The 14,137-nt window shown below is 35.9% G+C and overlaps 1 protein-coding gene across 1 annotated transcript in view; it reads left to right on the top strand.

Moving 5' to 3' along the window:
• The window catches only part of ZNF451 (zinc finger protein 451), an 86,793-nt gene that overhangs the window by 31,717 nt on the left and 40,939 nt on the right, over nucleotides 1-14,137 (top strand). Inside the window, exons 5-7 of the mRNA XM_057554468.1 lie at nucleotides 5,417-5,528; nucleotides 8,993-9,143; nucleotides 10,321-10,447. Coding sequence (XP_057410451.1) covers nucleotides 5,417-5,528; nucleotides 8,993-9,143; nucleotides 10,321-10,447 — 390 coding nt within the window. The remainder of the gene's footprint in view (nucleotides 1-5,416; nucleotides 5,529-8,992; nucleotides 9,144-10,320; nucleotides 10,448-14,137) is intronic.

The raw sequence follows: 14,137 nt of genomic DNA, 5'->3' as shown, positions 1-14,137 counted from the left end.
TTGGTTTTGTTATTCTTTGCTACTGTTTTCTTCATTTCTATTTCATTTATTTCTGCTCTGATCTTTATGATTTCTTTCCTTCTACTGACTTTGGGTTTTCTTCATTCTTCTTTCTCTAGTTGCTTTAGGTGTAAGGTTAGATTGTTTGAGATTTTTCTTCTTTCTTGAGGTGAGCTTGAATTGCTATAAATTGCCCTTGTAGAACTGCTTTTGCTGCGTCCCATAGGTTTTGGGCCTCCGAATCTGAACTACTGGGCTAACAGAGAACCTCAGACCCCAGGGAATATTCATCAGAGTGAGGTCTCCCAGCTGTCCTCATCTCAGCACCAAGACCCAGCTCTACCCAACAGCTTGCAAACTCCAGTGCTGGAAGCCTCAGGCCAAACAACTAGTAAGACAGGAACACAGTCCCACCCATCAAAAAAAAAAAAAAAAACAGACGACAAAAAACATGTGTCACACATTAAAGAGCAAGTAAAAACCTACAAGACCAAATAACTGAAGAGGAAATAGGCAACCTACCTGAAAAAGAACTCAGTGTAATGATAGTAAAGATTATCTGGAATCTTGGAAGTAGAATGGAGGCATGGATTGAGAAAATGCAAGAAATGTTTAACAAAGATCTAGAAGAACTAAAGAACAAAGAAACATAGATGAACAACACAATAACTGAAATGAAAAATACACTAGAAGGAATCAATAACAGAATAACTGAGGCAGAAGAACGAATAATGAGCTGGAAGGTAGAATGGTGGAAATAACTGCCAAGGAGCAGAATAAAACAAAAAGAATGAAAAGAATTGAAGACAATCTCAGAGACCTCTGGGACAACACTAAACACACCAATATTCGAATTATACAGGTCCCAGAAGAAGAATAGAAAACGAAAGGGTCTGAGAAAATATTCAAAGAGATTATAGTGAAAAAATTCCCTAATATGGGAAAGGAAATAGTCACCCAAATCCAGGAAGCGCAGAGTCCCATACAGGGTAAACCCTAGGAGAAACACACCAAGACACATATTAATCAATCTAACAAAAATGAAATTCAAAGAAAAAATATTAAAAGCAGCTATGGAAAAGCAAAAAATAACATACAAAGGAATCCCCATACGGATATCAGTTGATTTTTCAGCAGAAACTCTGCAGGCCTGAAGGGAGTGGCAGGATATACTTAAAGTGATGAAAGAAAAAGACCTACAACCAAGATTACTTTACCCAGCAAGGATCTCATTCAGATCCAACAGAGAAATCAAAAGCTTTACAGACAAGCAAAAGGAAGAGAATTCAGCACCACCAAACCAGCTTTACAGCAGGTGCTAAAGGAACTTCTCTAGGCGGGAAGCACAAGAGAAGAAAAAGACCCACAAAAACAAACCCAAAACAATTAAGAAAATGGTAAGAAGAACCTACGTATCGATAATAACCTTGAATGTAAATGGATTAAGTGCCCCAACCAAAAGACACAGACTAGCTGAATGTATACAAAAACAAGACCCATATATATGCTGTCTACAAGAGACCCACTTCAGACCTAGGGACATATACAGACTGAAAGTGAAGGGGTGGAAAAAGATATTCCATGCAAATGGAAATCAAAAGAAAGCTGGAGTAGCAATACTCGTATCAGATAAAGTAGACTTTAAAATAAAGACTGTTACGAGAGATAAGGAAGGACACTACATAATGATCAAGGGATCAGTCCAAGAAGAAGATATAACAATTATCAATATTTATGCACCCAACATAGGAGCACCTCAATACATAAGGCAAATGCTAACAACCATAAAAGGAGAAATCGACAGTAACACAGTAATAGTAGGGGACTTTAACACCCCACTTACACCAGTGGGCAGATCATCCAAACAGAAAGTAAATAAGGAAACACAAGCTTTAAATGACACAATAGACAAGATAGACTTAACTGTTATTTAATTGTTATTTATAGGACATTCCACCTGAAAGTGGTGGAATACACTTTCTTCTCAAGTGCGCACAGAACATTCTCCAGGATAGATCACATCTTAGGTCACAAATCAAGCTTTGGAAAATTTAAAAAAGTTGAAATTGTATCAAGCATCTTTTCTGACCACAACGCTATGAGATTGGAAATTAATTTCAGAAAAATAAACTGTAAAAAACACAAATACATAGAGGCCAAACAGTGCACTACTAAATAACCAAGAGATCACTGAAGAAATCGAAGAAGAAATAAAAAAATACATAGAAACAAATGACAACAAAAACACTATTTAATTTTAAGGAAGATCCTTTCCCCAGACTATGTTAAGTGTGTTATTTATGGGTCATGGGCAAAGTCTCTTTGAGAGAGGAGTGGTTTGCAAGTTGTCCCCCTTTTCTGCCCCTTTCCTCAGTATGCTCACTTCTTTTCCCAGATCAGATGTTACAGATGTGTTAACACCACATAGGTAATAAAGCATTTGAGATGAGTTCAGAATCTGTTAGTCACTATGACAAGTAGGGTTTTTCTCAAGGGTAGTTTCAGCTTTTACCCATGTAAATGTTCATTCATTGTATTAAAGACTTTACCTTAGCATTTGAGAAAATTTTTTTAAACTTTGAAATTCTTGTTTATCCAATTGTAAAGAATAAATTTATCTACATTTCATTCTTTTCTAAGAAAGAAACTGACTCACACAGATACTTTAGCTCATTTTTTGCTATCCATTCATGACTTTTTTTTCTTGTTTGATTCTCCTTATATATAACTTGTTTTTTAAAACTAGATGACAGAAAACAAAAAGAAAACAAAACTACCCAGAAAGGAAGATAATGAAACTAAAGTAAAACTAATTCTTGCAGAATTTTAGTAGGTGTTAACTGTGACTAAAAATACAGTAGAAAATGTCTTCCAGCTCTTCTAGGCCTTTGTGAATTGTTGGTGTCTCACTGTTAAAGTGGATTGTCCATCTTTTGTGATGGAAAGGTTTTAAAGAAAATTTCTTAAAATCTTCACTGGATAAATCACTTTCAGAGATAATGTGTTGTGCTTGACTAGTTGATCAGTTACCAGCTTTGCTTGTTGATATTCCAGGAGTTAAGATGACTTGCATGAAGGGATGTACCCCTAACGTGTGTGGAAATAGCTGGGTGACAGGAAAAGGGTGACTAATTTGGGGGTGATTTTAGCCAGCAAATGTTTTTTGAGCATTGACTATGTATGGCCGCAGAGTTCAAATTCTATTGTAAGAAATGCCAGAGAACTTTCTTTTTAAAAAGCCTGCTTATTTTTAATTACTGGCAGTAGTTTAAAATAAGTAGGCTATTGGCTGGCATATAGCAATATTTAATCTCAATTATATTTATTTAATTTAAGGTGTTTTTTTTTTAAAGATTTTTGTAAGGAACTCTGATAGATGGAACACTTCAAGGTTTTGGAAGTCCTACACAGAAGGGACCTTTTGAACTCTGTATTGAAACCAGTCGTTCTATACTTAATTTGATTACAGAGAATTTTTTAAAATGTATATAATGCATATTAACATCTTTGGAAAATTAGTATTCTATGGCCATACTTAGAACAAAGTTGTGTAGATTTTTTTCAGAGTAAAATCTTGAATCTCCCTGTCCCCCTACTTACCCTTGCTGATAGAAGATCCTGTTATAGTGATAAGTAGGTCATTCAATATTCTGGTCTATTTCTTGCAAATCCAGCATTTGTGGATTTGTGATTTCTTTTTAACAACCTTTTTGAGACACAGTATGTTGTACAGTAAGTCCCCTACTTATGAGTGAGTTCCATTCTGAGAGCACGTTCATAAGTCCAATTTGTTCGTTAAGTCCAACAAAGTTAGCCTAGGTACCCAAATAACACAATCGGCTATCTAGTACTGTACTGTAATAGGTTTATAATACTTTTCACACAAATAATACGTAAGAAACAAACAAACACAAAATATAAAGAAAACATTTAAAATCTTACAGTACAGTACCTTGAAAAGTACAGTAGTACAGTACAACAGCTGGCATACAGGGGCTGGCATCGAGTGAACAGGCAAGAAGAGTTACTGACTGGAGGAGATCCTGGGCTTGAAATACAGATACTGTACTACCATACTCTATACAATACTGTACAGTGACGTACACAAAATCACAACCAGTTGTAGAGTATGCACACATGTGACAATGTACACCAGACACATGAACTAACTTACTTGACTGGACATGCAAACACACATTTGTATCTTTGAAAGCTCTCATCTTGAAGGTTCGTGTGTAGGGGACTTACTGTACTGGTTAAGTGAATGGATTCTAGAATCACATTGGCGAATGAGAGTTTAAATCCTGGCATTGTTATTTATCCTTGTGCAATTTATTTGACCTTCATGTGCCTCAGTTTTCCCATCATAAAATGGGAACAATAATAGTACCAATCTCATAGAGTTATTGTGAGAATTAGATCTAAGATGCTTTTAGAATAGTGCCTGGCACGTGGTAAGTGGTTAATAAGTGTTACTTGTTAAATACAGCATGATTAGAGTATGCAAATAGATTTATCAATAACGTAACTAGAAAGATTTAGAGACTGTAACAGTCTAAAGCATCTAGTTTAGTGGTTGGCACTGGCCCACTGCCTGTTTTTATAAATAAAATTTTATTGGAACATAGCCATGCCCATTTGTTTACATATTATCTATGGCTGCTTTCATGCCGCAACAGCAGAGTTGAGTAGTTGGAAAAGAGACTATATGGGCTGCAAAGTCTAAAATATTTACACTGTGGTCTTTTATGGAAAAAGTTTGCCAACCTTTGATCTAGACGCAATAGATGCTTTATACTGGCACATTTTAAGTACTAATGTGTGTCTGCTCTTATACTATTCACTGAACAAATATTTAATAGGCTTCTGTATACTTCAGACTATATATGGAAAATTTGAAGGAAAATGTATAAAAGGTTAAAGATGAAAATAATCATTCATATTTCCATTCCAGAGATAGCCATTGACATTTATCATATTTATTTTCTGCCTTTTTCCCTCTCTGCAGATAGAGTTACATATAGCTTGAAATAATCTTTGTTTATATTTGGCCTTATTTGTTTAATACTATTTGGTGACCCACTTGATACCAAAAGTATATTTCTGCTTCAATGAAAAAGTTTTGTGCTTCTAATGACTTTCATGAAATGTACACACCATAATTTACTTAAATGGTACCCTATTGTTGGAGATTAATTTGTTGCAAACTTTGTGCAAATGTAGATGACATTGGGATCAACATCTTAGAGCATGAACCTTTGGTTTGACTTACCTCTTTAAGATAGAGTTCTAGGTGTGGAGTTACAGGGATAAAGGATAATCAATATTTTCTGATCGCTGTTGTGACAAAATCATTTTCTTAAGGAAACTGGATTAGTAACCATAGGTTAATTGAGTTTTTTCTTAATATCTTTAGGAAAAAATAGATTTTCAACAGGCTCATGGGTTACAAGAATTGGAATTTATTCGAGGACATTCTGATACAGAAGCAGCGAGACTGTGTGTGGACCAATGGTTAAAAATGCCAGGTAGGTATTCTTTAGAGATCAGAGTGGAACATAAGGTTACCAAGCTTCCCTAAAGCCTTAAAGCATTGTGTCTGTTTTATTCCGTTGCTAATAAGTATATAAAGTATTGAAATTTAGTTCAGTAATACTTAACAGAAGGCCTACTTTACCAGTTGTCTTCCTACTTTGGCAAAAGTATGCTTTGCGTGTAAGTAATCCTTGAGCTGATCATCTATTCATTCATATGTCTCCTAGTTATTACCCTCTATGGGAGGGCGTGTAACAGGTTACTTGAGGTCAGGCTTCTCTAAGGAAGTGGAATTTAAGCTGAGATGGAAAGGATTAGCATTTATTTATTTATTTGTCAGTGCAGCCTGTGTAGATATTTTGTTAAGGAAGTGTCCATGTGGGAGGCTCGTCTAAAGCAGTGGGTAGCTTCTTCATTACTAACTCTTTGCAGACCTGAAGTTCCTGGAAGAGTCACTGTGCAGCGTTTTCCTCCTACCAGATAATTGGTAGAATTTTTTAGAGCCACCATGGCAACTTTTCTAGCTTGGCTTGTAGAAGACCCACTGAGCCCTTACAAGCTTGGGATATCCACAGAATCCTTAGCTGTGGATTTAATTCAGCAGAAAGTTTAATTACAAAAAGTCTTAGAAATATGTATGTATGCATTGCTCAACTTTGAACCTAGGTATCTTATTCTATAGTTTTCAGAGGGCTTTTCTTTGAATAGAATCAAATTGCCACTTTTAAAATAATTCCAATAATTTGTAGATATTTTAACACTTGGCCACTCCCTGAAACTGTATTTTGTTCTTATCTCCCAATGTGTTTGTGCCTGGCAAACTCCCACCTTGCCCCATCCTCCTTTTTAAATACCCTTTCCTCTTTTTTTCTTCTTAGTTGCCTGTGGGGTTAGCCCTACAGATAACATTCAATACTAGAGGTTGCTAGGTTTATTTAGTCTGCATAAGTTTGGTTGTTCAGCTGTCTTTGATCCTCCAGTGCTTTATTCATTTCTCTCAAATAGTTTCTACCCTGTTATGTTGCATTGATAAGTTTACGTGTCTGTGTCTTTTACCAGATTTATATGCTCCGTGGGGACAGAGACTAAGGCTTATTAATCCTTTTTAGTGTCAGTGCCTAAAAAGAAGGCTCAGCATAGAGATGTCCAATAAGTGTTGGTTGAATATTATATAAGAGTGGGCTGTAAGCATTTGCATATGAACACAGAAAAGAAGCCTAGAACTCGGGTACCAAATGTGACTGTCATTCAACTAAAGAAAAGAATTGTTTGGCATTCCAGACCTACTTTAGAAAAAATACTTAGAAATTATGGTCCTTAGCTGCATCAGAATCACCTGGGAGTCTTAAATACACATGTCTGGGCCTAGAGATAATTCTAGAGCACCTGTAGATTTGGGAAGATTCCTCCGTGATTTTGATAGGAAAATGGGCTAGAACTACGAGGCTCAATCTACAAGATCTCTTGTAAAAATCGTTCATCTCATATGAATCTATCACTTTCAAGTCTTGTCTAGAATGATTGCTGGACCAGTAATATGTCCCTTTAGGCCTAATCCCTGGCCTCCAGATTGTCAGAATATTTTAATTCATTGTAAATTGAATTCATGAGCATCTGTTTATATATTTCTGGGAACAAATGAGTCACTTAGCTGTGTCTTTAGGATTCTTTGCAAGATGTGGTATTGTATCCGTATATCACTTCAGGTGACACCTGGTTCATTGGTGGCTGATAAGCTTGTGCCTTGAGTTAAGGTCTTTAGCTATGCTCTTTTTATGTGACTGTTTTATCTTTTTGCTTGGTCCCTGCCACTCTGTAACACTGAAGTCTGGGGTCTTTTGCCAGCACAGCTGCCTTAGCGTTGGGCTATACTTGGTGTGGTGCCATTCCACGCACGGGCTTCACAGAATGCTGAGCTCTTTGAGGAGAGGAGAGCTGGGGAGAATAGAGATGGCATTGTTCTCGTCAGTTATAAAAAGTGAGATTCTACGTCTCAGTAGCATTAAGGGGCTTGTTCAATCTGTTCCAAAGTATCCAACCATTATAATTCAGTTCTTTGATTAGAAGTAGTTTGAGCACTTTATAATTACTCAAACTGGAAATCCATCTTTTATTTTTTATAGACTTTTATAGTTAGGCCAGTTTCCACACATTTGAATACTTAGTAATTTAAAAACAACACTCTGTACTATTTAAGGAAAAGAACTGTTTAAATCTCTCTGTATTTTGCCTTTCCATAGATAAAGCTTATTTTCTTTCTGGCTTGTTTTCTCCACTTTGATTTTTGTCCAGAACCTCTGTTTGGCTAAATAAAGGTTTTAATAGGCAACACCTAGAATGTGGATGGACAGTAAATAAAAATTATTATAATTCTGACTGCATTAAAAAATTAAAGATAAAAAAGTATATTGTTGTTAATGCCTCTTTTAATATGATTAATGCTATGTTAGTCGTTGTTTATTGGTAGAACACATTTATAAGCATTTTGGCAGCATTTAATAGAGGCACTTCCCCCATGAACAGCAGAAAAGCATTGAAACCTTCAACATACATAACCATTTGGGGATCTTAACTAGATGATGTTAAAGGAATAACATTTATTCTAGTTAAATGCTTAGGGGCTTTGTAGAAATTGCCATAAAGATAAATACACAGCTTTTTGTTGTATGAAATATTCAAGGTATTTGAGTGAAACAATTTACAAGAAATAATAATAAAAGATAATAATCAAACTATCTAGAGTATATATTAGAATCCTCCTGGCAGTTTTTACAATTCTTTGTTTATACAACATAACTCTAAATTTTTCATTGTGTAACATGTATTGGGAGTTTGCCTGGGAAGAAAATTTGGCTAAGTCTAGAAAGTTATGTGACTATTAAGACCAAGATTATAAAGAAAGAAAAGGGATGAAGAATGGACCAGGATAAAGGGGATAATTAAGGCATTCTCCTTGTCTCTCTGTCCTCTTCACTCCTTCACACCCTCCCAGTTACATTGTTTGACATAATATTCATAGAACCCAGATCCTCTGTAATATAACTAAACCTTATGATGTGTTTAAGATAGTTAAAAGAGAAAATAAGAATTAGAAGAAAAAAATCTTTGCCAACTTCCATAAGTGAAAAGAAGGGAGGCAGGAATAGGGGTTCTGTAGAGCAACTGGTTTTCTAATATATTCCATCTTTGATGTTTCCTGGCTGTTGAACTTAAGGGAACAGTTTTTTTCCTCAGGTAATGTTACTTGGGGATGTTAACGGCTTCCCTTGTCCCAAATAGCTATTTACTTGTAGGTTGTTATATCTTTTATAAGAAAGTTTGTAAACACCTAATTACAAGTAGGATCACCCAGTTGATGCTGCACTTGTTTTTCATTGTTTTTTCATAATTCTGATTACCAGTCCAAAGGACAAGTATCTGAAATAGAAACTTAAGAATTTATATTCCAATGATGCAGGACTCAAAACAGGCACGATTAATTCTGGAACAAAAAGTTCGTTCCGAAGAGGAGGCCAAATACAAGTGTCTGGGAAACCAATTTCATGTCCCATAATGCACTGTAACAAGCAGTTCGATAATGGGCACCTTCTCTTAGGACATTTGAAAAGGTAAGTGTGATATTTAGAATAGTGGATGCTGAAGATGAAATGAAAGCGTGATGCACCTCTACCGTTGTGATTATAGCTTTATATTCCAAACTCATTGTTCTGTGCTATTATGATGTAATTTTTTCTAATTTACATTTCTTAGGCTTCCTAGAAGGCTTGAAATCAGATTATTTTAGTGATATTCAATCTTAATATGTCTCATAAAATTCTGACCAGACTTTTTGCATTGATATGCATTTGGATCAGTTTTAGAGAAATGCAGTCCATTAGAAAATACAACATTTAGCAAATTTGAAGAGACACAAAGCACTTACAGATATTTGGGCTAGCCTAAAGAAAGCTAGTATGGCATTACAAAATAAATGCTAAAGGCAAACCAAATGTACCAAAGTTAACAATAAATGTTCTATTTATGAAATCCATCTTATTAATTTACTGAATTTTTGAATAGTAGAGCTTGAGAAAGTAAATATCAAGGGAAGACAATATTAAAGACATTAAATAGTCTTATCTTCAGTCTCCCCTTCTCATAGTTTAAAGGTGGGAATTGAGAGTTTGGAGCTCTAAGCCTTCTCTTTTCCAGATGTCTCACCCTACTTACACCTTACCTTACTTTTAGAGCCTTCTGGAGGGGCTTCAGCATTCTACAGATAACTATATTTTAAGTATTTTTAAAAAGTCTTTGAGGTAGTTTTAAATGACACAAATTTGTTAAATGGTTAAAATGACATTAAAAGGATTAAAAGTCATTTTTAGGAAATAGGTGTGTGCCAGAAATCTTGACATGAGATTATTATTCCAGTGGTTCATTTACAATTATTTGTGAGTTTTATGGTAAATAAAGCAAGAAGGAACAGATGATGGCTGTACAGTTTTCAAACTGGAAGTTTACCAGTTTGGCAAGACATGCTTAAATCCATTTTATTGGATCTTAGGTACTTTTATGAAATGTAAAGCTGTTGGTCACTGTTTGAAGAGATTGCATGGCATATGGGAACCACTTGATATTTCTTGAATATAAACATTAATATTTCAGTAGAAAAAGTGTAAAGTCCTGAATGTGTGTGTGTGTGTGTGTGTGTGTGTGTGTGTGTGTGTCTAGCTTAACAAATGAAGCAACATCGTTCTGCCCCTAGAATGTCAGATTTTCTAATGTTACCTCTCTTTTGCTGAGTAGGTTTGATCACTCTCCATGTGATCCAACAATTACACTACATGGACCTTTCATCAGTTCTTTTGCTTGTGTAGTATGTTATAAAAATTTTGTTACTCAACAACAATATAGGGATCACCTTTTTGCTAAGGTAAGAGCATATCCTAAGCTAAGAGTAGGTATTCTTTTTCTAGAGAACCGTGGAATGGGATATAGGTGTTTTCTTGCTGCTCTTAAGGTTGCACTCAACAATGATGCACATAAAGATCAAAATTATGATTGTCTATGGGGAATAAAATTACTTGGAACATTAAATTATTGTGGGCAGGTAACCCTGATAGCTGAAAGCCAGGAGTCTTAAAGAATATCATTTTTATGGAGTTGCTCTATGAAAATAACTTACTTTGTTCAAGATGTTCTGTGAGTTAGTCACATGATAACCAGAACATTATTCTTAAGTGTGATGCCGTTCACTGCTGGTTGAATTGTTGGAGCCACGTAGTAAATAATGATTCCTTTATTAATGCTGGTATTAAGAAATAGATCTGGTATTTAAAAGGCTGGTATTTAACACTTGCATTGTGTTAAATCTCAAGGGATATAAGATTGATTCATGATATTAGCAAACTCAATGTAATGAAGAACTCTGTAATAAGTGTTTCCCACACTTGATATTAGATATCTCACTAGTTAACATTACAAAATGTTAATTGTGCAATATGTTCACTGTGGAAAAAATTTTAAAATACTAACAAAAAGAAAATAAGAAATCACTTTTAAAAAAAATTTATTGAAGTATAGTTGATTTACAATGTTGTGTTGATTTCTGCTGTACAGCAAAGTGATTTAGTTATACATATATATACATTCATTTTTATATTCTTTTCCATTGTGGTTTATCATAGGATACTGAATATAGTTCCCTGTGCTATACAATAGGACCTTGTTGTTTATCCATCCTTATGTAATAGTTTGCCTCTGCTAACCCCAAACTCCCAGTCCTTCCCTCCTCCATTTCCCCTCCCCCTTGGCAACCACAAGTCTACTGTCTGTGTCTGTGATTCTGTTTCTGTTTTGTAGATATGTTCATTTGTGTTGTATTTTAGATTCCACATATAAGTGATATCATGGTATTTTTCTTTCTTTTAAGAAATCGCTGTTAATTTCACTTATAGAGATAAGCATTGTTAACATTTTTATGTATATATTTCTGCTTTTTCTCCATATATAAATAGTTTTACATAGGATAAAGTATGTAAATTTTTTCATAATTAAGAAAAGCAGTGTACTGTAAACATAAATGTTTAAATATATGTTGAATCAGTATGTACATTTAAAATCAATGAATGGCATTCTGTATGAATATATTATAGTTCATTTAATTTCCTACTAGATGTATTAATTGTTTACATTTTTCTGTTATTAAAAACAATAACACATTAAATATCCTTGTAGCTAAAAACCTATGAGAAGATCCATACCTGATGTATTTGCTGAGTAAATATTAGGTTTTGAAATAGTAAAATGCTAATGTCTAGAGAGAACTAGGGTTTTTCTTTAAACCATGTTTTCAGAATTTGCTAATCTCTAGCCCTATACTTGAAAAGTCACGTGGGTAGTAACTTGGATTCTGTAGAGGTTCATACAAAAAATGAAGACTTGCACTCCCAGGTGTCTCTGGTTGAGTTCTGCGGTGACTGACCCCTGTTCTGGTGCTGGAGAGTGTTCCCGGGATAGATGCGCCTCTTGACGCTGAGTTCGTTGTATACTTAGTCATTAGTTTTGGGGAGCCTGTGTCTTGTTCAACCCTGATGAGCCACCGTAGTACGAGCTCTAGAATGAATAAGCTGCGATGGTACATCATCAAGTGAAATAGGAGTTCAGAGGAAGGGGAGAGGAGTAGCAGGAGAAGCTGACAGAGCACTGCAGAGGAGAAGCGGTCCTCCAGGCTTGGATTTGGATAGATGGAAAGGACAAGTGGTATAATCACAGGAAGGTTTGAACAAGAGCCTACACAGAGTAGCAAATATGGGAATAGGTAGCGTGCAGAGAACAGGTAACATAGCAGGCCTGAGACTTCTGTCCTTAGATGGACTTGCTTGCAAGGTTGGCACTGGGCTGTTGTCTGGGAACTTAGATTTGGCGGGTCCCTACGAGTCTCTGATGAGTGGCCCTTTGTGCATGAACTGTTGGTGCAGACAGTGTGGTTTATGCTGAACACCTGATTTCCTTGTGGGGGTCTGGAATTTTGGTCTGTACTGGGAAGGTGTGATCCTGCCCCCTGAGCACTGAGTCTCTAAGGTATTGTTCATGTGCATTGCTGCAGTTCATTGTTAAGTGTGTCCTGTGTGTCTCCGCTGGGAGAGGACCCTTGGAATCTTACACCTGGTTTCTTCTGGACCTTGCCTAGTGTGCTTTTCCCCCTTTGTATCCTTTTGTATCCTTTTGCTGTAATAAATCATTGCCATGAGTACAACTGTGCACCAAGTCCTGTGAGTCCTAGCCAACCACCAAGCCTGGGGATGGTCCTGGGGACTCCCAACACAAGTACAATAGTAACTTGACTACAAAGGCACAAAATTTAAACTTGATATTGGCAAGATACTGGCAGTATCACAGGACGTGACATGATGAAAATAATTCTTATATCTTCAGAGCTAGAGGGACTTTAAATTCTAGAACCAAATTCCTTCTCCTTTTTTAGGGACACCAAAGAGATTGAGTGGTATTAGAATGGCACCAGTGTTCAGGGTGGATTCAAAGATGTGGACAAGGAGACCAGTTTAGGTGACTTCAGCAGTAATTTAGCTTTGAGATGAGAAAAGGGTTTACTTAGGTAATGACATTTAAAATAAGGACCTTAAAGTGGACCCAAAAGACACATTAAAGAAAGAAATGATAGGGCTGTCTAGTGCCCTGACACAGGTTTGGGAAGAGAAGGGAAAAGGGTGCAACTACATTCCATAGTTTTTTAGTGTTTGCAGTGGGTCACTAGTATTCCACCTTTTTCAGAACTGGAGTTCTTTCAGGGCATGTTTTTCTATTCCATGCTGTAAGCATATTTATCTTTTTTCTTCAATAAATCTGAATAGATATTTTAACCTTAAAATTAATTAATACTCTCATTTGTGTTTTCCCAAATTTCATTAATTTGTTTCCTTTTTTTTCTGGGAATCACTCATCCTATGCTGTTTTGCCCTCCCTTTTGCCGTCTCCCCGGGAAGTAAATTTATGATATTCAGCCTTCTGGGAAGCAATATGGTAAAACAGAACAAAGGCTTTCATGTCAGACAGACCTGGATTCCACTGTTACTTTTATTAGCTATGTGTTCTCACCAAGTTACAGCACATCTGTGAGCTTGGTTCTTCATCTCTAAAGTGGAATTGTTATACTTACATACAAGATTGTTGAGAGAAAACATAATACAATATAAAGCACTTATGGCCTGACACATAGTTTTTAATAAGAGCTCCTATTGCTTATTCTTTGGAATGTCTGTCCCAAGGACTCGGAAGGAACCAGTCATTACGTATCTTAAATGAGCCAGAAGAGGTCGCTAGAAGATTGCATACCTGTGAATTCTGTTTCATAAAGATGATGTTCTTCAATGAAATTGTGAAACTGTCCACAATTTGCATTGTTTGCCTTGCTGCCCTTCCCTGTTCTTTTTATCTCCAGTTTCTTCTGTCTAGACTCATGCCTCTCAAACTTTAAAGTGCACACAGATCACTTGGGAATCTTGTTAAAATGCAGGTTCTGACTCAGTAGATCTGATGTGGGGCCTTAGATTCAAGATTTCTAACAAGCTTCTAGGTGATGGCAGTGCTGCTGGTCTTTGAG

Source organism: Balaenoptera acutorostrata, chromosome 10 (assembly GCF_949987535.1).
Source record: "Balaenoptera acutorostrata chromosome 10, mBalAcu1.1, whole genome shotgun sequence".
Classification (NCBI taxonomy): Eukaryota; Metazoa; Chordata; class Mammalia; order Artiodactyla; family Balaenopteridae; genus Balaenoptera; species Balaenoptera acutorostrata.
Note: the sequence above shows the minus strand (reverse complement) of the source record. Positions and strands in the feature narration are given on the sequence as shown.